Raw genomic sequence first — 27453 nt, 5'->3', positions numbered from 1 at the left:
GGCTGTATGACGCATGTGACAAGTCAATAAACAAGTGCCTATACTACTTGCACATATCCTCGAGTGCTGGTGACTTACGTTATGGACTGTTTCTGTCATGCTACGGTGCCATCCGTGTTGTCACTTCAAGCACCAATTTCCTGTTAAGGTCTATATGCTGTACGGAGTGGTGGTGACTTCTTGATATTTGTCAGAGGATGACATGCACATGACAGGTGCCACAGTCCTCGAGGAGCCAAATGAAATCCGTCTCAGAAACATATGGGACATTTTGGACGGAGATGACACACGTCTAGATTTTATCAGTGTGCAGAAATTGGTCCCAAAGTTTGTCTCTCAAGCCAGTGCTAGTTTCATAGACTTGCATCAAATTCATGAATGCTTTGCGGCCATGTGACACAAATAACGACACTATTCTTGTAACCAAGTCTTTTCCTGTGTCTCAGCAATACTCTTTTTGAATTCTCCTGAATGTATTGCAGGTACCAACACCCGTATATAAAAATCACATTGCCATGACACTTCCTTTATCATGCACATGTGAGGTGTCCAGCACAACTGTTGGTGCGCAGGTTATGGTGTACAAGAGTTTCTGCATACAGTTGGATGACTGCTAAAAGACAAATCCAGGAAGGCAGTACAGAGACTGGTAGCTCTGCCGATGACTTCATACCACTGAGGAATGAAAGCTGTGACCTCAATCTTGTATTTTCTTTATGAGTATAGAGGAGTAGCATTAAGTTCCTGCGGAATGTTTTCATTATGGTAACTGGTATTTTGGGGATACCGTTGGGTGTTTTCATTAAAGCTATAAGGGTTAGTTCACACCAGAAACTGCATCACAACTGCGTGCGTCTGCACAGTTGCACTGCAATGTGTTTTGATGCGTTTGCAATGCATTTTTTTAAACTGCACTCAGGGTTAGTTCACACCAGAAACTGCATCACAACTGTGTGCGTCTGTGGCACAAGACACAAGAAAGGAAAGCATTGTAATGTATTTTGACTGCAGCAGTCAAAATAAACGGACTGCATCACAACTGCATATGGTGTGAACTGGCCTATTGTTAGCACTTGGGTGGTATACAACTATTTCACACCTTGCATTTATATGATTGAGCATAAATGGACTCACCACATTGCTGTTTATGTACCCTGTTCATTGCACCAAAATCCGGGTTCAGCTTTCCACAAATCTCCCTCCACTTGGCCATCTTCTGTCGGTTGTTTTTGTACTGGGGATGCTTGCTGTCGTACAGCAGGGGACAGTCCTGCACATATCTGATAAATTCTTCAGCATCCACACCTTCCATCTCTGTTATTTCTCTCCACACTCCAACCAGGAAGTCCAGGGATGATGACAATCAAATGTGAGTTGTTTTTTTATGCGTTCCGTTTGCAATGCATTTTGGACAAGTAGGACAAGCAGTCGTTTTTCTGACTGCAGTTAAATCGACTGCAATGGTGTGAATTAGGCACAAGAAAGCCCATAGGAAAGCATTGGGATGTATTTTAACTGCGCACAACTGCATATGGTGTGAACTGGCCCCAATTATGATTTGTATAATGTTTGCTCTGTGTTGTGTATTTTATGTTGCCTTTTTGTATCAAATGGTTGGATTGGTCAATAACTGTCTGTATCTTTGAGCCATCTCTATATTCATTCATTCTTTGTATACTTTTATGTTTGTTTCTGAACTCCCCCTGGATTCGTCACATAAACTAGACCTGGTATCAAGCTATTTATCACAGTCCAGCATACCTGTGCTTAGTCTATTCAGGGCTGAGCAACAGGTTTACGTTAATGTCCCCCTTACTTCTACTCCCTTCTATCACACCATTACGCTGCCAGAAGTGAAGAATATACCTGGTACATCCTCATGATTGACATGCAAATCAAATCAAAGTCTAATAGCTTACACAGTGCAACTTCTGCTCCTGGTAACCATGCAGAGCAGAAGAAAAGAAAAGCAAAGTTGAGTATGTGCTGCTGGTGAACGGGAAAGGGGGGGGGGGGGGGGGAGAACTACATCCAGGGCATTGAGTCAGGGTATACAGAAACCAGAGGCAACCAGGAAACTTGGACTTTCAGGATTTTCTCACCAACTCAAAAAAATTCAGGTAGAAGCACAGAAAATCAATTCTTTTGAATGCTCGCTTGCAGTGTTTATCCTTTCATCATTTTTGTCACTTGCAGTGTGCCTTTGAGCTGGCTTGAAAATGTGACTACTCTAGGAGTCAATTACCTAGCACAGCTCCCTCTCTAATTGCATATCATAGCCCTCCCCTTATACTAGGAGTCTCTAATTACTCCTCCTCCACACCTCACATAACCTTCTATGTAGCTGCCAGGGAAGGGGGGTACTATACACTTGAGTGACAGCTCTGAGTCTGCTGACATCACATCCAAGATGGTGGCATGCAGCAGTGTTCTCAGGGTATTTGGATGTCTACATAGGGAGTCTTTACAGATAAATAATTCACATAAAGAAGTTAAATGCACATATAATCTTATTGGAAGATTGTTGTCTGGTGACAGGGTCTTTCTAAAGCACATTTCAGCTTTTCAAAGTTATGAACTGCAACGCCACTCAGCCCAAGCCAACGTGGTGACACCCCCCGGGAGATATATCCATGACAGCCTGGGCTCACAGGAAGCAGTCTGAATGACACTGGTCATTATTCAACCCAGAAGAGGACAAGTCCCAAACAAAGGGTGAGTAATGCACTGAAAGCTGAAGTTTTATTTTTAAACCTTATGCACTCTTTATTGTTCCGCTATAACACTGAATTTCCTTTAAAAATAGCAATATTTAAATAAATGAAATCCATAGAGTGCAGGGAACATAAATATATTTGCACAAGCTTAGGTTTTACCAGAATCTTTCAATTAATACATAAGCAGAAAAAAAAATTGTGAAAATCCGCACAGGCTTACTTGCTGAGGCTTTACCTTCCCTGATGCACATTTACTGCTACGCACTACAAAAGCAAACAAAAGATTAAGGGCTCATTCAGACGAGGAGTTTATTTCCAGAGGCAGATTACTGTGACAAGGATCTGCGGGTTCCTGAAGCAGGAATCACAGCGGACAGCTGTGGCCGCTCACCCTGTAAAAAGCAATGCCAGGATGACAGCAGCCGCAGATGTATGCAGTGATTGCATCCGGTTACAGACCGCCCATCAACGCAAACTTACCGCCTCCAGAAATAAACACCTTGTGTGAATGAGGCCTTGCACACATACTATGAGCCAAATAACAATGAAGGCAGCCGCTGCAAACTGCTCAACTGTTTAAAAAAAAATACTCTAGGCTTCCAATTACAAATTGAGAAGACTCCATGCGAAAAATGCAGGTTCTGCATTAATTTAATTGTATTTAAAGTATCATCCATCACACACACAACACCTACTAAAGCCAGTATGACAGTACATACACACAACATAGGCTTTGGTTATGAATAGATGAACAGATGGGTACCTGCTTTCACTTACTTTAAGTGGTTTCATTTTTTTTTTTAATCTCTGTAATATGTTCACTGAAACAGAAATTCTTGTCATGTTTCAACACAGAAGAGAATTATGGGGCAGTATTCAATTTATAGGAAGATATTAAATGCTAATACTACACTAACTTACATTATAAAACAAAGAAAAGAAATCAGTGAACAAGTATCCAAACAGCTTCCTCTAATCTACACAGTGAAAAGCATGAAAGTCATCTCAAATGGGTTCTACTTGCTGGATTCAGTAATTGCCTTCATATGCTCTAGGCAGAAGGGTCTGATCACATATTTACAAAAACAAAGCATCAGGCCACCATTTCGAGCCTTATTAAACAGGCGCTTTGGTTACATAAAATAGTGAACGCCACCTCTCACTCCACCACTGACTCCTAGGGCACATAAATCTTCATTCACCATTTATACACAAAGATCTCTTAATCGCGACTTTCGGGAGAACTGGAACGAGACTGCCGTTTAGGAGAGCTCTGGGATGGTTCTCCGCTTCCAGATTTCTGGTTGTATTTCTTTTCGGGTGTACGACTGGGAGATCGGGATCTGCTGGCAGAACGAGAAGAGCCACGAGATTTCGACTTGCTGCGGGATCTGGAGTAGCTTCTTGACCTGGACCTGCTTCTGAGGGAAAACCACTAGTTTAGCATAATCATAATCCCAAAGGACATCTATAGCCTAATATCAGTGCAGCGCAATCTACAGAAAAAACAGGCAGAGCGGCAATTCTACAGAATATCACTTTTGCACTTTAACATGTGACAAGCTGGGATACTCAAATTCTCTGAGCAGTTACATAGCTCAGCCTATCTGGCTTATTCAATAAGACAGTGTAAATGGCCAAGTACAAACATCTGTACTTTTAGCAACCGTCAGAATCCACTCTGTACTGTTAAATGGTTGTGGTGGATTACCAGACCTTGCTTGCAGTTTATTGAATAAGCCTGTAACTATTAAACCAAAAGAAAAACCCCGCAACCATTTTCCACTTTGCAACATCAGCTTTTTAGTAACTTTTATACCTGAATACAAGTTCCGAGCTTTAAAGTGAACCCATGCTCACTTAAAGCTCCCCAAATCACTGACAAATGTGAATAGGCACCTATGGGTGCCTGCACATGTTGATATACTGTGCAGCATGTACCAAGAGCCACAACACCCAAAGTACTTTGCTGCCTATATGGAAGATTAAATTACAAGATTTAAAATCCCAACTAGGCCTTCCCATTCCTCACTACTGACCATCATAGTGATGAATAACCAGGTGTGAGTTCAGGAATCAAAGTTGCTATTTACTTTTGGAGCTACAGGGCCACTTAGCAAAGTAACTTAACATCAGTGCAAGGGCCCATGTGCCTGCCAATTAGAGCTTGAACATACATTTACATTAAAGGAAACTAGTAGCTGATTTGTATGGGATTTCAAATACTTGCTCTCTACTAGTTATTTACTCCCCATGGTTATTGAGTACTAAACATGAATAATATCAATAACAAAAGAAGAGAAAGATGAAATTTACCTGTGCTTCTTGCGATCTTCAATTAGCTTTATTTTACGACCACTGAGCTCCATGCCATCCAATTTTTCCATAGCGTTCTTCATATCATTATAGGATGCAAATTCCACAACCCTAACAGTAAAACAAAAATGATTAGCTGAACAATAAACAAACCAAAACATGGCAGCTGCATTTGATTGTGTGTAAAATCCCAAGCAGTGTGACTAGTGCATGAACGAATTGACAACATGACCAAAAGTCAACTCAGAACATGTGGCCGGTTATCTCTTACAAACAATGGAGGGAGCGGAGGGTGGCAATGACGACTGATGAAGATAAGTGATCTTTGGAGGGTGCTTTGGTTCCGAGTCATCATAAAAGGGTAGTTACACTTAAAGTGACATTAAACCCTCAGATTTTTTAACTTAAACCAATACTGTAATGTGTGCCTTACTGTAATCCATGGTAGTTTCCCTTCTATTTGCTGCTCTTCCTTTTAGGCCCCGTTCCCACTGCGCGATATGCAAATCGCGCGTTTGTTGCGCGATTTGCATATTGCGCGACACTGCGAGATTTGCCGCGCGATATCGCGTTCAAGCTTGCATTGAGCAAGCTTAAATCGCGGCTAAATCCGCTCCAAAAAGGGTCCTGCTGTAGCGACACAGGACCCGCGACAGCAGGACCCTTTGCCCTATTGGATTGCATTGGAGCGCGATATCGCGCAGTAATTTGCCGCGATATCGCGGGAATTACCCGCGACAGCAGGAGCCTTTGCCCCATTGGATTGGAGCGCGATATCGCGCAGTAATTTGCCGTGATATCGCGGGAATTACCGCGCGATAAATCGCTCAATGTGAACGGGGTCTTAAATCCTCATGTCTTCTCATGCTTGGGGAGAACTTCCCTTTGCAGCTGACTGCCTCTTCCTGTAGTGCTGGCTCAGGTTGCAAGCCTACACACAGACACCATGTATCCATTTCAGAGACAAGGCAGTCTGCTGCAAAACAGAAGTTCTGCCCAGCATGAGAACAGATACAGATTTAAAAGGAAGAGCAGCAAAGAGAAGGGAAACAACCATGGATTACAGTAAGGCACACATTACAGTATTGTTTTATGTTAAAAAATCTGAGGGTTTAATGTCACTTTAACTGTATCAGTATTAGATCCACGGCCTCTTGAGTTGAGACTCAAAATTGTACCAATCAGATTACTAACAATCACACGACATACAGAATGAGAACAGATGCCTGCATTTTTTTCACATATCCTAGAGCCTGTCAGGAGACCCCAAGCCTAGGGAGGTCAAAATGCAAACAACAAATTCAAGCTCTGGAGATTTAAGGATGTGTCAGAGCTGGGCATAGCTTACTGAGTACCCCAGATTCTGGATTTCCCGGACACTCTAGCTAAATGGACAAACAAATGTCTTGGGAGGTTTTATTGCTTAGGTTAGGCACACTTTGCTTAACATACTTCAGAAAAAAAATCACTCGTTAGAAAGAAAATATACACCGATCAGCCATAACAATATGACCACCCGCCTAATATTAAGTAGGTCCACTTTTGCTGCCAAAACAGCCCTGACCCACTGAGACATGGACTCCGCTAGACCTCTGAAGGTATGTTGTGGTATCTGACACCAAGCTGTCAGTAGCAGATCCTTTTCCAGCACATCCCACAGATTGAGATCTGGAGAATTTGGAGGCCAAGTCAATACCTCAAACTTGTTGTGTTCCTCAAACCATTCTTCAACCATTTTTGCAGTGCGTCAGGGCGCATTATCCTGCTGAAACTGGCCACTGTCATCAGGGAATACCGTTTCCATGAAGGGGGTTATTTGGTCAGCAACAATGTTTAGGTCGGTGCTATGCAGCCCCATACGCAACAAACCAGATGCACTGTGTTCAGACACCTTTCTAACTGAACCACCATTAACTTTTTCACAATTTGAGTTACAGTAGCTGTTCTTTTGAATCGGACTACACAGACCAGCCTTCGCTCCCCACGTGCATCAATGAGCCTTGGCCACCCATGGCCCTGTCAATGGTCAGCGGTTTTCCAACCATCAACAACTTTTGGTAGGTCCTGACCACTGCAGACCTGGAACATCCCACAAGAGCTGCAGTTTTGGAGTTGCTCTGACCTAGACATATAGCCATCACAATTTGGCCCTGTCAAAATCGAATCCTTTCACTTGCCCAGTTTTTCAGCTTCCAACAAATCAACTTCAGGGATAAAATGTTCACTTGCTGCCTAGTAGATCCCACCCACTTCCAGGTGCCATTGTAACCAGATAATCAATGTTATTCTCTTCACCTCTCAATGGTCAGAATGTTACGGCTGATCAGTGCATATCTCTGGTCAATCTGCCTTCAGATAGTTAAGTTTACATCACTACTCCTAGTTAATAAAAATTAAATGTACACCATAAAATAAGCCAGGTTACAGAATTCCGGTACATACCCTTCATTCCGGTTACCCCTGTGTGCATCAACATAAGTCACCTCTCCCGCTTTTCTCATAAAATCCTTCAGATCCTGAAACAATTAGAGATACATTAGCCTAAATCAAGGTAATTGTCTATCTATATAGAAACAAAATGAATATATTGATAATGAAGTGACGGGAGCTTGTTTTAAGTAAAAGATCCTAAAATAAATCAGTGTTAGTGTCATGTAGGAAAAGAGAGCTACATTGTATATTATACTGGTGCATTAAGTGTCTGCAGTGTAAGCACAGCATAGCATGTTAAACTTTCTGATAAAACAGACTTTACTAAGTTAATGTTACATGAGAAATGCAAACATATGGAATAATATAATAAATTGTAGCTCTTTTGTTTAACAAGATGATTGATACATATGCTTAACTAGTGTCCGAGTTTATAATTTGGTATTATATTATTTCAAGCCCAATTTACTTACCACAGGACACAACCAGAGGTCGGAGGTACCTTAAGCAAAGAGCCGCTTCTCCATAACCTAGATGACCTTGTGAGCAACTCACTTACAATGAGAAGGGCGGAAGGCGGCAGGAGAGCACCAGAGTCTCAGTAAGTGAGTGAAGTTAACCCTGAAACCACTGGATGCAATCACAGGAAATGGCTAGAGAACCTGAGGCTGACCTGAGCTAGCCACTCTTGCTCAACCTGGGCAAACCAAGATCTAGACCGGCAAAGCGGGAGGGTGATAGGAACCAAAAGGAAACTTCAGAACAGGCCCAGCCCTAGAATTTCAGCCATTAGCAAACCAAAAATTCTTGGGCTCTCCTCCACACAAGAGAAACGAGGCTTAACCCAAAGAAAGGCTGTTAAAAGAGGTTCAAAATGCACTTGGTTAGATATATGATTGTGGAAAAAAAATATTTACTACAACACAGGAAGGATCAATATCAGTTTAGTACGGGTATAAACAAAAAGGAAGATGTGTAACTTTTTGAAAAACACTATTAAAACGTGTTAATATCTTTGTGTAGTTTTGGATAATGAGCCATCCTCAGAACAGAAATAATTTGTTAACCACTTCAACATTTGTAAAACAGATTTCACAACTGACTGCCAAAAGGCTAAAATATAGAACTGGGAGATCTGAACTCAAATCCATCCAGAACAGTTCAGCTTTTGGCAGAAAGTGATAATGAAGCAGATTTGTTAAAGTAGGCCTATAGTAAAAAAAAAACAATTCTCATTTAATTAAGCAATCATTTTCCTTGATTTAAAAACTTATTGGGTTGGTTATAGATTTACTTAAATGGGCATATATATATATATATTTTTTTACTATAGGTCCACTTTAAAGTGATTCGGAGAGGATAGGTATTATATTGAAGCAGCCAAAGCTGACTTGCTTTTTAACAGTGCAAGTTTCAGGGCTGTCATCATATCCTGACCTGGAACAAAGATGCAGTCATTAAAGTCTAAACTGCTCCATTCTCCATACTTATTCCAGATCAGTAACATGCTAGGTAATAAATCTATGATCTGCATAACAGCCCTAGAGCTTGAGTCAACAGAGTCAGTGATGGCAGCTACTGTACTTTTATGTTCACAGGTCCCCTTCAAGTTACTTACCTACTCCACTGTAAACATCCACACCTCCCAGTCTCCCCACTTTTCTACTCCTACAGCTGTGACAGTCAGTGTGTTGATAGTTCCCTCACTGAAGTCACCACGTTTAACCTTAAAGTTACCCAAACTAGCAAAGACTTCTGAGCATTGAGCAGCGCAATCTGCAGCAGATGCGGCAATTCACTGTGATGGCCATATCCGACAGATATAATTGGTACAAAACCATGCTGAGCTGATATAGTTTGGAGAACAACATACCTAACTGACATTGGCATAAATGTGCCATTGCAGATTTCATAATTCTTGGTTGTATTTAACCTGGCTTTGCTAGTTGAGGCAGCACATAAACAAGCAGATTATGTGACAGGAAAGTCTAAAAGAACATCTCTCTGCAGATGTGGGCCTCTGTAGGTTCCTTAAAGCGTACCTTGCAGTGAAACGCAAGGTCTGCTTATTAGATCAGAGCCCTGTCCCTGTGTCTAACTTGACATATACTATAACTATATATTAGAAGAGAAAAAGTGTACCTGTGAGAAAAAAAAGAGTGAGAACACTTACCCTGCACTCATCCTCCACATTGCAGGGAATGACAACCATCTCTCCAAGCAAGATTCCTGGGGAATAATTAGCACCCTAAATCTCATGAAGAGACACTGCAGACCAATGAAAGAGTATCTTCCCACAAGATTTGGGATTCTTGTCATTCTAAAGCTGGGTATACACAAGATTTGTTTCAGAATGTTTGTTCAATTTGTGAATAGTTAAAAGGAGAATTATTGCGTGAGTGAAAACCACATCCCCATAATTCAAGCCGACCTGTGACACTCAAGCTGTCACAGGTCGGCTCTATTGATCAGGAAGTCTGCAAACACATACTGCCTTAGGGCTTGTTCACACGATGTCCAGATTCTGTCCAGACCAGGACAGTAACTATGTAAGCACCTGCACTAAAAACGCATCACAATGTATCCCTATGTGTTTTCTGGGCTCCAGTTCACACCAGAGCAGTGCTTTCTGTTCCGGACAGAAAAAATACTGCATGTCACATTTTTTCTGGTCCGGAACACAGAAACGCGTACGAACGCGGCAAAAACGCACCGCACCTAAATGGAAAAAAAAGTGTACTCTTGCTCCACTTTTGATGATCTCATCAACATTGGACTTCCTGTTTGTGGTGGAGAAGCAGAAGGGAACCCGCTACAGTTGAGCAACATGTCCCAGGACACCGAACGTTTTGTGGGTTTGGTGGAGCATGTTCCATAGATTTATGACCCTCGGCATCCCCAATATAAAAATGCGCATCAGAAAAATGAGAAGTGGAGAGGGATTGCCTCCAAGCTCCATGAAGACTTTGCTTTGTTCACTAGTGTGCAAAAGCATGACTGCGGATTAGCTTAGAGTGTAAAGGTGATACTAGGGGTCTTTTGGACCCCCAGTATCACCTTAAAAAGGACCTCTCACCACCAATATGCCATCACATAGGTGTCTTGGAAGCCCCCCCATGTGATAGCAATTAAAGTTAAAACAAACAAAAAAACGTTTTAAAAAATAAATGTAAAAAAATTCAAAGTCCCCCGCCCCGTGTCGTCACGTAAACATGCATCGGGTGCGCCTACGTATGAAAACGATGAATGTGCTACACATGGTGGGTATCGCCGCACATGCCAGAGTGAGAGCAATAATTCTAGGGTCAATGTTTATGCGTATCACTAAACTGATGACCTGAAGGTGCTTTTAGAGCGTGGTGTATGGACTTTTTGGGGTTCTGAATTCTGTCGCAGTTTCACGGACGCACACAATTTGTAACCTGGGCATGTTGGGTATATATTTACTCGTTGTAACCTCATCTTTTATATTTTACAAGATAAAACGGTTTTATATTGTGTTCTGGGGCACTAAATTTAACTTAAATGCATTTTTCACTAAATTTTTGGGTTTGATAATAAGCTGCGCTGATGTCGTGTAACTTAAAAATTTGCATTTGCCACCATTTTATTCTACAGAGTCTTAGCTTTCAGAAAATATATGTTTGGGGTTTTTTTTAAAAATAATTTTGAGGCCTAAAATGTGGATTATAACATGTAAACAAAAAAATGAAAAAAAGGACGGTTTGTCCTTATGGGGTTAATGCTCCTCTCCCTGCAGAGAGCAGTGACCATCAGTCACCCCTCCACGCGGAGATTCCCCCCCTTCCCTCTCCATTTCTCTAATGCTGACTGGAGGAACGGAAGGGTGAGGGGCTGCTCTACCTCCAGACAGTATTGTCGGGATCCGTCCCAGCTGTGCGCTCTCAACATATAGCGGGCAATAGAATTTTGTTTAGTAAATTTTTCTAAACAAAATTCTAGCGGTGAACGTGGTTTTTGTCTGGGAAATTCCTTTCATTTCCAAATTGAATGTTAAAACGAAAATTAAATGTTCTGACAAAGTTTTTGTATAAGACCATCGGTGCAAAGTACTAACCGTGTGTAACCAGCTTTAGGATTTCACCAGAAAAATCTTGTTGTCACCTTCACCTAGCAGCAGTGGGTGGAAGATGGGGGTAAAGCAAGTACACAATCTAATGTTTATCATGCCGCAATTTATCCCGGGGAGAGGGCCCTGATTTAATAAGTGAACCATGCGAATTACTGCAAGGTCCACTTTATTCATCATCTGTCCATAACTAAATAAAACATTTTTATTTTCTTACATTTTTATTTTTAACATTTTTGGTTTCTTTTATGTGTCCCATAAAAGAAACCAAAAGTGCACAGAACATGCATTTTCTTTTTAAACCAGCAGTTGGGGGCAAAATGTTATCTTAATTCAAGTAAATGGGACTCATTGTTTTATCTTTGTCTACATTATACAAAATATTTAGGTTCCACTTTGGTAACCAGGCATGTCATTTTTATACTCTTATAGAACAGGGCAATCCTCTGTGTAATAAATTAGAATTCATTATTACAGGATCTAAAATGATTAAAAAGAAGCTTGAACATGACCTATTTAACACTTCAGAAGTAGAATTTAGGCTTGTATTATTCATGAAAGAAATGGCAATGCCTCAACACTGAGTCTGTGCTCCTATTAGAAAATGAAACCCAAAACTAGCAGAAGCTTTATTGGCTAATATTACAGGTTCATTCCAAGAATTCATGAATTTGGTTTCTCAGAAGATTCTGTAATTGTATTAGCAAACAATAACTGCTTTGCTAAACAATGGCACCAAAATGTCTGCACTGATATAAAAACCAACATAAAGGATAAAACAGGAAAAAGAACACAGTTAAATAAAAAGGTAACTGCAGACAGCACACATTCACAAAGAATAGAAGAAACAACGCTTTATTCACACAAGTCATTTTTCACTTTTGCTGTACCTTGGCTTAACACCAATGAATGAGGAAAGATGTACAAAGATTCCCAGGACTGCTGCACTGGAAGCTCTGTCATGAACTGGAGAAGTATCTTGGTGGGTAGAGAAATGTATGGGGCAATGCACGTAACCCAATAAAGTTATTGTAAGGTGGTAAGCACTAAAGTGCTTATAAAGAGCCTACAAGTTGCCATAGCGATAGACAATAAAAGGTCTTCTATTTCAGATAGATCTTTAATGCTTGTTTGTTCCACTTTACTGAAATTCTTTTTTTTCAATTTAAATTACAATTGGTCAACTCTGCCTAAAAGAGTAATATTCTATGAACCCAGCTCACCCAGACCAATCTGTAACTGAACAGGAGCCAAATGCAATTTTCTCTAGAATTGAAGACGTGTTTCTTAATGCAATGCGAGTATGTGCAGGTTGTGTTAACCTTTAAAAGTCAATGATGGTTTCTTCATAGTCATTTTAGTTTAAAAGATCAGAATCCTGCTCACCTGCCAGCTGACACGGGAAGAAAGATTCTCAACAATGATCCTGTGCTCTGTGCGAACTGGGGGTCCATACCTAAAGAACAATACAAATCATTGCATGTTATACTATAGGCCTAATCTTCTGTTAATAGACCATAACACAGAACAAAGAAAAAACAACCGTAATAAAAGGATTTCAGCAGCCAGTCACCTGCAAATTATTTGCTCTGGAAATGCATTTCACCATCATTAGACAGTGACAATCATAAGGTGCAGCAATCTACAGTATCTAATGTTGCTTTGTCACAAATTGGAACGTGAAAATTAGATATTATAGATGCACCAAAACAGATGCTAGTATTGGTGCCGATACAGAGTGTTTGGGCAAGTACTCTTACTCGCCCAAATGCTCAGATACCGAACTTCTGGTCAGAGGAAGATTTTCTCTGAAAGGCAGTGTCGTAGGGGGAACATGGAGCCGGCTTCCTGGGCAATCAGGAAGCCGGGTGGTGAGCAATGACCCGCCTTCCAGGTTCCTGATTGGCTTTCCAGCCAATCAGCATGGAGCCGGCTTCCTGGCCAATCAGGAAACCGGGAGGCGGGTCATTACTCTCCACCTGGCTTCCTGAGGCCGGGAAGCCGGCTCGTTACTGATTGGCCAGGAAATTGGCTTCCCAGCCAATCACAATTGAGCCGGCCAAACAACACAGATGCGGCTTCCCAGGCAATCTGGGAGCTGGGTGGCATGTCATTTTACCCGCCGCCCGACTTCCCAGGAAGCTGGCTCCATGCCAGTGGAAGCACCGGTATCAGCGAGTAGCAAAAGCAAAATATCGGTACTCGTAACCGAAAAACCGGTATCGGTGCATCCCTAATGATTGGTATAAAAAGTTAACACTTATAGTGCCTAAGATCAGCAATCAGCTACAGTGTATACATACCAAGCCAGCTTTCAAACTAGATGAAATATATTTTGTATCTGGCCAACACAGGATAATTCGACTTACAACCATCATACCTCATTTATGTAGCAAAGTAGTACAGATACAGAGAGCATAAAAAATAAACATGGAATACCAAAATCCTCTTTTTGTTTCTTGTACTTTGAGGGCAAAAGAGGGGTGGGCAACACAGCAACAAAGGGTTAACAAAGCCAAAAAAAAAAAAAACCCACAAAGAAAACTGGGGAACACCTGCAGGTAAAATAGTTGCCTGAAGGATCTGACGCTTGAAGCTGGCACCAGATGAGGTCTGAATATCTGTCTGGTAGAACTTAGAAAATCTAAAACCAAGTGGTGGTCTTGCAAACTGGGAAAAGTTGCTTGATGCCAAAAAAAACTTGTGCAGCTGGTACAGTGTGCTTGGTAAGGGTGAGACCCAATCCTTGAGAGCATAAGTTTAAAGGCTGGTCTGTCTTAGCCACCTAGAGATGGTGAAATGAGAAGCCAATGCACCCATTCAGGAAAACAGAAAGGGAGTTTCTCTAATGAGTTCACACAGTGATCTTGAACCAGCTTCATATTCGTCACATGGGAGCAAACAAGGACAGCTACATGGGAGCCTTCTCTGAACAAAGGTCCGAAAGACCAATGATGGCAGAAAACGTAGCCAAGCTTTGGTCCAGACCCAGCCACAGGAGATTCATCCCACGGAGAAATTACCAGGGTAGAAGACTCAACACTCACATAGAGTAAATTATGCCTTCCATGTCCAATGATAGAGTTATGGGAAGTAGCCTTCCTAGCTGCTAGGATCGTAGAAATCACAAAATCAGAGATTCTCCCCGATTTAAAAAAACAGGGCTTTAACAGCCATGCAGTTAAAGCCAGCGACCTTGAACTGAATATCCTGACTATCTGACAGAGCTCGCACAGTGTCTGCCAGGAGTCTTACCAGGCTGATGTACCACATGCACCTGGTCCAGTCCAGAGAATGAAGTGCACGGGAATGCTCTCCATCCCAATCCCAAGAAGCAGAAAAAAAGTTTCAAGAAGGAAATGCATAGATCAGGGTGTACTAATCCCTCAGCACCACCAGAGCATCCACTGTTCCCACTAGAGGAGCCCTGTACCTGGAATAAAACCCATTTGGTTTGTTGTTGAACCTACAGGACAGGAGGTCTACATCCAGCACTGAGTTTGCTCAATAACATATAGTAACTAGTGACTGTTTTCCTGTGATACTTACAGGCCGTCAAGCTGGCATTGTTGAACGGAATCATGGACTGGCCTCTTTCAGCTCTGAGACTCCAGTGATGAGATTTCCATCTAGTAGTTTGTGTTTCTACCCATTCTATTAAAAGCGAGAACTATGGGGTTAAGGCTTTTCCCCATAGTTCTCCTTAGGGTAACGGAAGGACACAAACAAGCGTCCTCCCGTCACCCTAGGCTCAGTATACCGCGAGCTGTAGCTCGCGGTATACTGAGACGCCACAGCTGAAGCGGATCCTGACAATTATGTCTGGATCCACCCAGCTGCGTGACTGACAGCTGGCTCTGCCTATCTAGAGGCAGAGCCAGCTGTACCCGCCCCCTCCCCCGTCCGTTCCGTCAGTCAGCGCTGGCAGATCGGAGCGGGGAGAGGGGAATCCAGCCCTTACCCTGTAACGGCAGAGAGCCGTGACAGGATCGAGAGGTGAGTGAACGCCGGTATGTGTTTGCTCACCTCCAGATCTACTAAGCCGACCGGTGACAGTCTCAATGTCACAGGTCGGCTAGAACTATGAGGTGAGTGAAAAGCACTCACCTCATAGTTCTCCTTTAAATAGTTACATTTACAATACAGAGAGTCTGGGGAAGCTTGGCACAAGTGTTTGGCTTTATGATGACTGGGAGAGTTGGACAAAATTGGAAATACTGAACTTGGGTCTTTGAAAGATATAGTAAGCCACAATGTGACTTACTTGGCAAGCAGCTAAAGAAAACAATATTATTTGTTCTTGTGGAGTAAGCTTTTAAGGCTGAGCAGCTATATTACCTGGGTCCACCACTGTTAGACTGACGATAGCCAAAACGCATGGGGTACCGCCCTCCACCACCTCCTCCTCCCATCATGCCTCCTCTTCCTCTACGATTTCTGGCATGTTCAATTGTGACTCTTGAATAGTGGGGGGAAAAAACAACTGCATCAACATTCTGTGCATAATAATGGAGAATTTAGCCAATGCTAAATATGCAAAGACATAAACAGAAAAACTGAGCCAGTATTGTCAGTGTACTGAATGACAATTAAAACTTGAAAATCTTTGATGTTGCTGGTCAGACTGCTGACTTAGCAGGCAACAGGACCATACCTTTCATTGCACAGTTCTTTTCCATTCAGTTCATATACAGCATCATCGGCATCTCTGTGATCTTCAAACTCCTATAATAAATCAAACGGCAGATATGGCTTCTCAGATCATTTCTTTTAAACACTGAACAGTTTTTTTTTCAGTGCAGGCAAAATATTGAGCAGAAGTGGTCCATAAGACCTCAGGTGTGTGAAACCAGGCAACGGCTGTTGCAAAGCAACCTCTCTATATAAAGAGCATCATGGGAACAGAACATGTAAAACAGCAGGAAAGCCTCGTGTTAAATTAGTAGGAATTGTGTGATTTTTCTACAAGAAAATGTAATCTCTTTAATTTGTTATTTTGCAAGTTTGTAGAATTCTTCTAAAGTCCACCAAATACCACACATTCGAAATACATCATTCAGCTCACTGTAACCTGCAGTATAAAAAGGGGAGACCAATTTAAACTGGCAGGAGGGGTACGATTGTCCTCGGTTATACCTCAAATTACAGATTTTTAGTGTCCCCTGAGGGTGTGCTCTGTCATGAGGGTGATTATTTTACCGTTATTACTCAGAGAGACTGACCAGAAGCATTTTCTCTCTTTTAATCTAAACTATATAGATGGTTTTACATGTCAGGTAAAACTTACCACAAATCCAAATCCACTCTTTAGGTTTATCTCCCGGATACGGCCATATCCTTTGAAAAACTTCTCCACATCTCTTTCACGGGCGTGAGGACTCAGCCTCCCTATAAATACTCTGCAGCCACTCATATTACCTAGAAAACAGGGAAAACAAAATTTGGTCAGAGGCTGATATTTTTGGTAAGTGTGTACCTGTCTCCCGGGATTTACCCAGCCCTGATTTAGTATAGAATGATGATGAAAAAGGTTCAGCTTTAAAACTTTGCAATTGTCCTGTATAAACTGTAAAATGATATCTTCTGTTTTGCAGTAAAAAATGATTTCTTGGTAACCTCGGTAAATGGCAGGATTCCCGCACCACGAAGAATAATACATGTTGCTTCCTTTCAGCAAAGACCAAGAATACTGCAGGTAATATTGGTCACAAAGGGGCTGTCAAGGAAGGAGGAGACACCTAAATCCCCATAGCTTTGGTTCTGGGTGTATCTTTTGAATTGGGAAAAATAAAGCAGATGTTACTGAGAAGATACAAGCTGAGGGAATGATTTATAAAAAGCACAAAAAAAAAGAAGCTTCTTCTGCCTTACAACTATTTTTTTTTTTTTATTTCCTTACCTGAACTAGGAACACAGCTGTAAATACAGCTACTGAAAGGTTAACACTCCTGCCCTAAAGTGACCCTGACAAATCAAGCTAGTTACCTGGTAACTTTATTTCTAGAATTCTTCAAGGACAGCACAAGACAGCTGCTCTGCTCACCTAAAACAGGAAACACAAGGCTCACAACTAAATAAAAAGCATCAGAGCCCTGCATGCCTTAGAAATAACAGAGAACCGAGAGAACCGACGCCTGGGTACAACTGCTTCAATATCATTGAAACAAAAAAAAGCAGTAAATATAAACCAATACCATAGGGTGGGAATACCCTGTTGTCCTGAAAGATTTTAGAAAAAGAAGTAAACAAGCAATTAACTTGGTTTTCTCCAATCTTCCAGGTCAGCACATAAGGATAATAAAGAGGGAATGCTTATTGTGGGACTTTTCTGCCAGACAAAAAAAGATGGAATCACGATGTCCTGTGACCTGTGAAAGGGTGCGACTACTTTGGATAAAAACCCCAGATCTACTCGGAGAATAATTCTGTCTGGAAATACAAAGAAAAATGGGTCTGACATGGACAGGGCTTGGATCTCATTTGCCTTCCTAGAGGGAGTTAGGGCTACTAGTAAAGGTGCTTTCAGTGTTACATTTCTGGCTGAAAAGGTGGTGTTTGCAAAGCTCTGACTACTGTCAAGTCCCATTGGGGACTCCTAAACAGAATAAAAGCAACTACTTGCAGTTTTTTAGTATGCAGTACTAGTTTTGAATGAGATGTGTTGTTCTGCCACTTCCTGAAGGAACTCTAATGGAAAGACTAGCATACTATGTGGTTCTTCTGTTTTGTGTACGTCATAAATAAATGGCATTAGTAACTTTGTCTGACATTATAGTGTCAGTGACTTTGCTTGATAGATTCTGCGCTTTCAGCAGTTCCCGCTCAAGTGCCAAGCTCTTAAACTTAGTTGATGTACTTTTAGATGCAGCCCTGGCCCCTGGTGTATTAAATGGTAGATTCAGTAGAACAAAAGGTTGGGAAAAGGTTAAACTTTTAGAGACTGCTGAGCCACTGAGGTGTTGTTCTGCTAACCGCAGAATGTCCTCTGCAATTGACATCAGGAGTGGTGACTTGGTTTCTCCTTGCTTGCCCCAGACATGTTTTTGGGTAACATGAGAAATAAATGCTATTGGAGCTTTCCTCTAGCTAGGATCTCAGTTGCATTTTAAGACTTATCTGCCCACTTTTTGCTGCATTTCTCCTGGGTGACAAAGTGCTCTAGATTGGCTCCCAACCCACAGGCACTTGCATCCGGGGTAACCGATATTGGGTTGGTGGGAAGCCAGTTTCAACCTTGCAACAGGTTTGCCTGGTTTTTCCACCAAAGCAATTTGTGTTTTGTTTGGGGGAAACGGGGCTTGATCGTCCAAAGTTGTCTGAGAATGTCTTGAATGGCTTTGAGTCCACTGCACTGCTGGTATCGAAGAGGTCATAAGTCTTTGGAATTTCATTATAGACTTTATGGATGGGGCAATAACCTCAGCAAGGCATCCACTTCTAACAGTAGCTTCTGTATTTACTGGAGTCTATTTCATAGCTGGCACAAGATTTGGATTTTCCCTGTTTATGATCCACTCCATCTTTTCTAGATGGCAAAGTTTCATATTCAAGCCTGTTACTAGCTGAGCCTCTGAACTAAGAATAGGATGTTGTCCAAATATGGCACCAAGACAATTGCCCTCTCTCAAGGGGATCAAGATCTACTAGAATTTTGGAGAACTATGAGGTGAGTGAAAAGCACTCACCTCATAGTTCTAGCCGACCTGTGACAATGAGACAGTCACAGGTCGGCTCAGTAGATCGCGAAGTGAGCGAACACATACCGGTGTTCGCTCACTTCTCGATCCTGTCACGGCACAGAGCCGTGACAGGGGAGGGGCTGGATTCGCCCCTCCCCACTCCGATCCGCCAGCGCTGACTGGCGGAACGGATGGGGGAGGGGGCAGGTACAGCTGGCTCTGCCTCTAGATATGCAGTCAGCTGTCACTCACGCAGCTGGGCGGATTCAGACATAATTGTCGGGATCCGCTTCAGCTGCAGTGTCTCAGTATACCGCGAGCTACAGCTATACTGAGCTTAGGGTGATGGGAGGACGCTAATTTGTGTCCTGCCGTTACCCTAAGAAAAACCATGGGGAAAAGCCCTAACCCCATAGTTCTCCTTTAATCACTGATAAAACTAAACTGATGAACAGTAAAAGCGTTTTAATCGTCGCCTATGGGCGTTTTGAGATTTTTGCGGGCGCACGCAATTTTAAGGCTTGACATGTTTGGTGTCTATTTACCCGACGTGACCCCGACTTTTATGTTTTACTAAAAATATGGGTAAGAATAAAATGTTTTATGACATAACGTAGGGAAACTTTTGTTTTTTTTTACATTTATGGTACTTTTTTAATTATATAGTAAAAAAAAAACCCCCAGTGGTGATTATATACCTCCAAAAGAAAGCTCTATCTGTCCCCAAACTTTTTTAACATAAATTGCAAGGCTATAGTCCGGTCATGCTGACTGGTGACATTTTTGACTGACTGGTGAGACACTATCAAATTTTTCAAGATATATATACACACACATATATATATTCTTTATAATTGCATGCATTATATTAGACATTTAAATTAGTTTCATGGATTTAAAATAAAATGAATTGTAAAACTACAATACAAGAAAATAGCCAAACTTTTATTTAAAATAAATAAAAGCCCGGACATCAGTTCAGAGTTAGCCATGAATATTGGCCTGGAAAATGATTGCTCTCACTCCGGCACACGCGGCGATACCCGACATGTGTAGCACAATCGTAGTTTTCATGCGTAGGTGCACAAGAATTGTGTTTGTATGTGTGCGTTTGCGGGGTCGGGCAACTTATTGGGGGGTATTTTTTATTTTAAGTTCAATTTTGAAATTTTCTTTTATGTCATTGCTGTCACATGGGGGGCTCACAAGCTCCTTAACCTTCCTGGCGGTCTTCCTGAGTGTGGCTTGGGGTTAATTTTCAGTACCATAAGCGGTAACCCCGAGCCACACTCGGGAATACACAGTAGCGTTACTCACCTTGTCCCTCGAGCCACGCTGTATCCTCTGGCCGAAACCGGCATCCGTCCCTTGCGAGCGTCCACGTCGCAGGGGGGCGGAACCGGTGGGAATTTAAAAACAAAAAGAAATAATCAGAATGCCAGGGAGGTTAAAGGATAGCACATTTGAGATGTCTATTAGACCTCTAGTGTGGCCTTTCCACTTCACTGGGGAATGACAGCTGCATGCTGAAGCAGCTGAATGTAAATACAGCATGCAGTGGCTGGGAGCAATAGCCAGCCTCCTATTGGCTATTTTAAACTACAAAAGCCAACAGCAGGCTGGCTATTGCACCCTCCAAATGCCTGCTGTAACCGCCCACTGCCTGCTGTCAATCAGCAGAGGAGGGAACTGAAGAAGAAAGTTCCTCTTCAGGACCTCCTCTGCTGATTGACAGCAGGCAGTGGGTGGGTGCAATAGCCAGCCTGCTATTTGCTATCGCAATTTAAAATATCGAAAAGCAGGCTGGCTTTTGTTTCCTAGCTGCTGATGGGAGACTGGACACCAGTGTTCCATCAATCCTTCGGACTCGAGTCCGAGGGATAAACAGAACACTAGCAGAAGATGGGGCATAGGGAGAAGAGAAGGGAACAGGATGGGCAGAGGAGGAGGAACAGGGCAGAAGCGGAGGTACGAGGGGGGCATGCATAGTCATTGCAGTCTCTTCTCCTGCTGGCTGCAGTGGTCTGCGTTTACGCTGCCTCTGCCAATACAGACGGGAAGAGCAGCGGGGATTGAGAGGGACACAGACCGCTGCAGCCAGCACCAGCGGAAAGGAGAACGGAAGAGCAGAGCGGTGGCGGCAGCTGCTGCTGCAAATAATCAACGAATCGATAATGAGAATAGTTAGCAACGATTCTCATTATCGATTATAATCGATTAGTTGTTGCAGAGCTATTAGCAATAATAGAGCTTGTTCACACCAATTACAGTGGATTCCAGAGCGGTAGCTACTGGAACACACTGTAAGCAGCTACTGCTCTGGAACTCACTGTAATTGGTGTGAACAATAGGGCTGCAACAACTAATCCATTTAATCGATAAGAATCGCTGTCAATTATTTCATTATCGATTAGTTGCTACCATCGCTCTGCTCCACCTTTCTCCTCCTTGCTGGGAGCCACTGCATGCTGTGGTTTGTGTCCCCTTCGATCAGAGACAGATTCTGAACCCGCCCATGTGACAGCAATGAAGTGTTAAAAAAAAAAAAAGTTAAAAATACCCCCCAAAAAGTTTTAAATAGTTCCAAACCCGTGAATGTGCGCATACTAACGGAAACGCAAGTTGGGGGCACCTACATTCAAAAACTATTATTGTGCTACACATGTCAGCTATCGCCACGTGAGCCAGAGTGAGATCAAGAATTGTTGCAATGCCTTGTGTTCCAGTGCAGTGCGATTGCAAAAAATGTGCATGCAGTTTTATTCTGAATTAAACTCTATGGGGGGAATGTATCAAAACTGGAGCAGAAGAATCTGGAGCAGTTGCCCATTTCAACCAATCAGCTTCTCTCTTCAGTTTGTTCAGTTAAGGTTTGAAAATGAAAGGTGGATGCTGATTGGTTGCCATGGGCAACTGCTCCAGATTCTGTCTGCTCCAGTATTGATAAATTCCCCTCAATGTGTGTAAGACTATTTGTGTGTTTTATTTTAAATAAAAGATGTTTTTTTTATCCGAAAATAATCGGCCAACTAATCGATTATGAAAATAATCGTTTGTTGCAGCCCTAGTAAACAAGCCCTTAATGTGCTATAAGTTGCAATGTCTGATTTAATATTAAAGGAAACGTATACTAAAGGAAATACATAAGCCACAATTATGGACCCCTTTCTAAAAGGTGTCCATACACTGTAATATTTTCTGCGTTCAACCTGCGGGCTGAACAAAGAAAATATAACAGATTCCTCCATCAATGCTTCTGAGCATCGATGGAGGAATCTCCCTCTGCATTCATTGTATTCTGACGGCGGCCACTGTCAGAATACCCAAACAGAGCCAGCAGCTTATTGGCTGCCAGCTCTGTTCGTTTGAAGATTTCCTGGACGGCTCCTTTGATCAGCTGATCAAGGGATGCCAGCCGAAAGGGTGCCGACAACGGCACCGACTGCGGATTTTGGAGGGTTCATCAAGAACCGGCTGAAATTTGTATCATGTATGGCCACCTTAAGAAATCTAAAAATCTTGCTGCAGATCTGATCTATTTTTGCCCTATATACAGACCTACAGCAAGAGTCACATTATGAGAAAAGCAGGGCTTGAACCATCTTAGAGGATGAGCTTAGGGTGCAGGGAATTAAAGGTGTGAAGACAACAATTTATAGCTAAAAAAAAGACACATATTTGCATGACTGCTATAGGAAAATTCATGCAAATAGATTTGTTTTTCTGACGTACCCACTGCAGGTGCAGTTTAGAGTAAGCAGCGTGATATGCTTTCTATTTTAAATAAGGCCCCCCAAGACCCTACTGTCACAACCGAATCTGGAGCCATTACGACAGGCAAATCTCCAACACTTCTGTATACTGCTAGAGCTTATTCTTCAAGCTGTGTTAAGGTTTGGTGATTTTTTTTTAATATAAAGTGTGGGGAGCAGGGGGTTCTCAAAAGCTGAATTCTGGTTTATAATTGGGCACTCATTTATAGGTACAAATGACTACTGGGTGATTTGTAGTTAAAGGAGAACTATGAGGTGAGTGAAAATCACTCAACCTCATAGTTTGAGTCGACGTGTGACACTGAAACTGTCACAGGTTGGCTCAATAGATCGGGAAGTGAGCGAACACATACCGTTGCTCGCTCACTTCTCGATCATCTCCCTGCAGAGAGCAGTGACTGTCAGTCATGGCTCCCTGCAGGGATTCCCCCCCCCCCTCCGATCCTCCAGCGCTGACTGGAGGAACGGAAAGGGGAGCGGGCGGGTACAGTTGTCTCTGCTTCTAGATAGGCAGAGCCAGCTGTAATGTTTGGATCTGTCCCGGCTGCCTCAGTATACCGCAAGCTGTAGCTCGCGATATACTGAGCTTTGGGTCACGGGAAGAAGCTAGTTTATGTCCTCCCGTGACCCTTAAGAGAACTATAGGGAAAGACACTGACCCCCATAGTTCTTTTTTAGCCCTGGTTCACACCTTGCGCATTGCATATGCGCGGTTGTCGTGCGGTTTTTTAACCGCGATTCACGGTAAACAAATTGCATGACAAACGCGCGTTTCCGAGAGCTACTTGGCTGTATCCCAATGGAAACACGCAACAAAAACGGCCCAAAGTAGTACATGTACCTTTTCAGGCGTGGGCCGTTTTGCAGCGCGTTAGGGACAGGCTGAAATACGGCAAGATGTGAACCAGACCCATTGAATACAATGGGATTTAGATGTTTGAGCGTTTTGTAGAGCGTTCGTCGAGCGTAGAACGCGCTACAAAACGTTCAGGTGTGAACGAGGGCTTAAAGAACACCTTGTAAATAAACAGACTATACTGATCGGCAGGCTGTGTTTTCAAACACTTGCACTTTGCGTCTCCCCTGGCTGCAGCAGGTATTCCACACTTCTGGGTATGAAGAATACTCTGCCACACACTGTGATTCCTCCGGCCAGCTAATACACCACTACATGACATACAAGGTGACGGGGAAAAACCACAGCGTGCGGCAGAGCCTACAAGTTTTCGACCCACCAAATATATCTGTTATGGCTGGGAAGAAGCAAAGTGGTGACATTTCAACAAAGGGGCTGACAGAAAGGCAGGTATAGAGCTTGTTCTGTTACTTCATCTGATTACACGGTCACTTTAAACGCTAACGCCCAGTGTTCGCCTTAGAGCCCCCACCAAAGCTACTACAACTCAAAGCCTGACTGAACCTTCAGTTTAAAGTGCATGTTAAAAAGTTTGGGACTACTTCTCTTAGGCCTTGTTCACATGGGTGAGTTTACCTTGGTGGATTGCTTTTCAGGGACAGCTTGCAGGCATTCAGGAAGTGATACTGGTGGCAACAGAAGGTTATACTCCTGAATCCCTTTTTTTTTCCATCCCGAGGGGAATTTTACACTGAAATACCATGCCCCAAGCACACAGTTACAGTGTGGTCCTAGTGACTTTAATGAGCACATTTGGTAGGAGGTGCTACCTGCCAAACGTGACATGCCGGGTTTAAATTGCAACAGGGCAAAAGCATGCTGCAATGAGCTGCCTGCTCTGGTCGGGTATTCTGACAGGTGCCAGCAGCCGCTGAGCGTAAACAGTGGGGTTCCTCGATCGACGCGCTGTTTGTGTTGGAGGAATTGGGTCTATTTTTTCGTTCAGCCCGCGGGTTGAATGAACAAAAATAGAGCAGTGTCTGGCCAGCCTTAAGGTGCCCATACACCTCGCGAATATCGGCCATATTTTGTATGCGATCGCGTTTTCGTCCGATATTCGTACAATTGATGGCCAGAGTACAACTGCAAATACTGTACAATCGATCGACTTGACTAAGCAGCGGGTTAGAAAACTTTGATTGAGTGTACGATTTTCGTAAGGTTGGTGGCGTTTCTGTACGTCAAAATTTATATGATTTACACTGCACATGTGCAGACGAAAATACGTGCAGTCGATTACTGCAATTCGTCCGGGAGCTTTCTTCTAATTACGGCTGATCCGACCTTGCGATAATCGGGGCAGGATGGGGCCGCCGTACGCAAATCGTACAACGGTTCGATCATCGGACAAAAAGGGTCGTCCGATGATTGCAAGGTGTATGGGCAGCCTTAGTCCCTCTAATCTCAGAGCAAGATCTGCATTCTCTGCGAGATCTTATACCTGGAGATCCTGCCAGTGCTCTTAGCAATAACCCCTTCCTATTACTAACCACGCTAAGCATAGAAGCAGATCTGTCCTAGCGTGGTCAGTTTGCATCGCTTCTTCTGATTTGGGGGCTCTAGAATGCTGTGCTCATGCATGCTGTGCCTGTAGGCCCGAAGTCAGATTACAACTGCCACAATCCCTCCAGTTTGAGGGACAGCCGATCCTGCAAATTCACACACCTACAGCCTGAGAACACATATGTCCCATTTGGACCTGTGACATCCTCTACAACCTCAGTCTGATTTTTTGGGAGATGAGGTGGGAACTGATCGGTCACATGACCGCCACTAAAAGCCCCCCAAAAACTATTTTCTTGTTCCTTTTGTTACAAATTGGGCTAAATGTATATAAATAGTGCCTAGTATCGTTTTTTTAAATATAATTTGCACACTTTAAAATGCGCGAAATACATTCCAGATGCACCAAAACAGAGTCTGTCTCCTGCCAGCAAACTACAGAGTGGGGCCCTTGCTATCTGTGGGAAACAGGGGTCAGACACACCACCTGCTGAGTCACAGCTCTCCAACTGATGGGGAACATGAGCTTTGCTGATTGGGGAGCTCCAGGTCTGACTCAGCAAGGAGTGGGTCAGACCTCTGCAGAGAGATCACTGCTTTCTCACAGGTCCTTCTCTACAGCTGCTGGCAGGGCAGAGGCTTTTCTTCTCAGGCTGTGGCTGCTTTGAAAAGGAAAGTCTTTGCACATCTTTGGTTTTGATGCCCCTGGAATGTATTACGCAGATTGAAACTGAGGGTTCGATCGGGCCTTAACGTTGGTTGTACGCATATATGTGGCAGCAAAGAAAGCTTGACCGGCAAGACACCACACGTATACAGCAAACGTCCCATTTTTGCGCCAGGAGCATGCTCATTCTGTGCCACCAGGCAAAGTAACCTTGCTGCCATCAACACCTCCCAGTCTGTTTGGGAACCTGCTGCCAATCATGTGATCACTGTGGCATCTGATCACATGATCAGGTAGCCCATCTACCTTTAAACCCTTAAAGGGCAGATTCTCACCAGCTGAACGGGACTACGCACGCCCCTCCCCCACACAGCAGGGCTGGCTGCCATGGCACGCCTATCACTAGGTGGGAGTGCTGCCATGTGGAGGGTAAACCAAGGCCTATACGAACCACAAAAGTGAATATGTGCACATTACGTTTATGTGACCCCAGCACTACACGAGAGCATTCATAACACAGCCTTATCTTATGGTGTATACTGCACAATACCGGTTTTACTTTCCTCTCCATAGCTTAGGCTGTACTTATCATTCTACCGTATTGCAGCATACGTTACCCACTGAATACACACCACGGCGACCTCATATCACCCAGGTTAGTCCCACGGCGACCTCATATCACCCAGGTTAGTCCCACGGCGACCTCATATCACCCATATCACCCGCCTTTCTGCCAATCTCCTAAGGGGACCCCTTCATAGCCCCCCCACCTCCCCCAACCCCTATGACTCGCAGCGCTCTCCCAGGTTTCCATTAATTTGTCCCTATGCTTCAGGAGAAAAGCGCGCCCTACAACAAACAGGCTAAATCGTCCCGGTCGCCTCTCCAGCGATACCGAGCCCCGCTTCCTGTTTACACTCACCGACTCCACCGCTCTTTCCCGAGAATGAAATGGCGACTGGGACGCTCCGGATGTGACTCTGAACAAGATGGCGGCTCGGGGGAGGTGTGTTGTCATGGAAACAGGACAGCCTGTGGGGGTCAGGGAGCTCCGTGTGGAGCTGGCGGGAAGGGAGAGCTTAGGAAGTTTCTTGGAAGGCAAACATGGCTCACACAGGAGGGTCAGAACATTGTACACACAGCTCAATAACCTCTATTCATTGTGTCATATAAAACGGTGTCCTTCCAGTCATGACACCCCTATAAAAGTATAAAAAATCTAGAGGTATTCCAGACTAAAATGGAAAAGACGAAATGCACCAGTCACTGTGCCACATTAACCTCCTGAATTCCTGTCACACCCATTACTGTGCCAGCAGAAGCCCCCATAACCTGCACCCCCAAATTTCCAGCTATTCATTG

The 27453-nt window shown here is 43.2% G+C and overlaps 1 protein-coding gene across 2 annotated transcripts; it reads right to left on the bottom strand.

The window, feature by feature from the left end:
* Positions 1-3511: 3511 nt before the first annotated feature.
* LOC108795758 (serine/arginine-rich splicing factor 5-like) lies at positions 3512-27112 on the bottom strand. Of its 2 annotated transcripts, none has more exons than XM_018567050.1 (8): positions 27014-27112; positions 16841-16971; positions 16208-16278; positions 15892-16011; positions 12940-13009; positions 7476-7549; positions 5034-5144; positions 3512-4138 (listed from the first exon to the last, which is right to left on the bottom strand). In XM_018567050.1, the coding sequence occupies exons 2-8, from the start codon at positions 16964-16966 to the stop codon at positions 3940-3942; spliced, it is 771 nt and encodes a 256-aa protein (XP_018422552.1). In that variant the 5' UTR covers positions 16967-16971; positions 27014-27112; the 3' UTR covers positions 3512-3939. The 2 variants fall into 2 exon arrangements, with proteins under 2 accessions (XP_018422552.1, XP_018422553.1); XM_018567051.1 differs by having other exon boundaries at positions 3512-4135.
* Positions 27113-27453: the final 341 nt, after the last annotated feature.

This window comes from Nanorana parkeri, unplaced genomic scaffold (genome assembly GCF_000935625.1).
Source record: "Nanorana parkeri isolate BGI_ZX_2015 unplaced genomic scaffold, ASM93562v1 scaffold1002, whole genome shotgun sequence".
Classification (NCBI taxonomy): domain Eukaryota; kingdom Metazoa; phylum Chordata; class Amphibia; order Anura; family Dicroglossidae; genus Nanorana; species Nanorana parkeri.
This window is presented reverse-complemented; position numbering and strand designations above follow the sequence as displayed.

Coding starts and splice junctions, on each gene's coding strand:
- LOC108795758 (XM_018567050.1), bottom strand. CDS start 16,966: ATGAGTGGCTGCAGAGTATTTATAGGGAGGCTGAGTCCTCACGCCCGT. Junction 16,279..16,840: donor AGAGTGGATTTGGATTTGTG/GTAAGTTTTACC, acceptor GATTTATTATAG/GAGTTTGAAGATCACAGAGA. Junction 7,550..12,939: donor CTTCCCGTGTCAGCTGGCAG/GTGAGCAGGATT, acceptor TAATTGTTTCAG/GATCTGAAGGATTTTATGAG.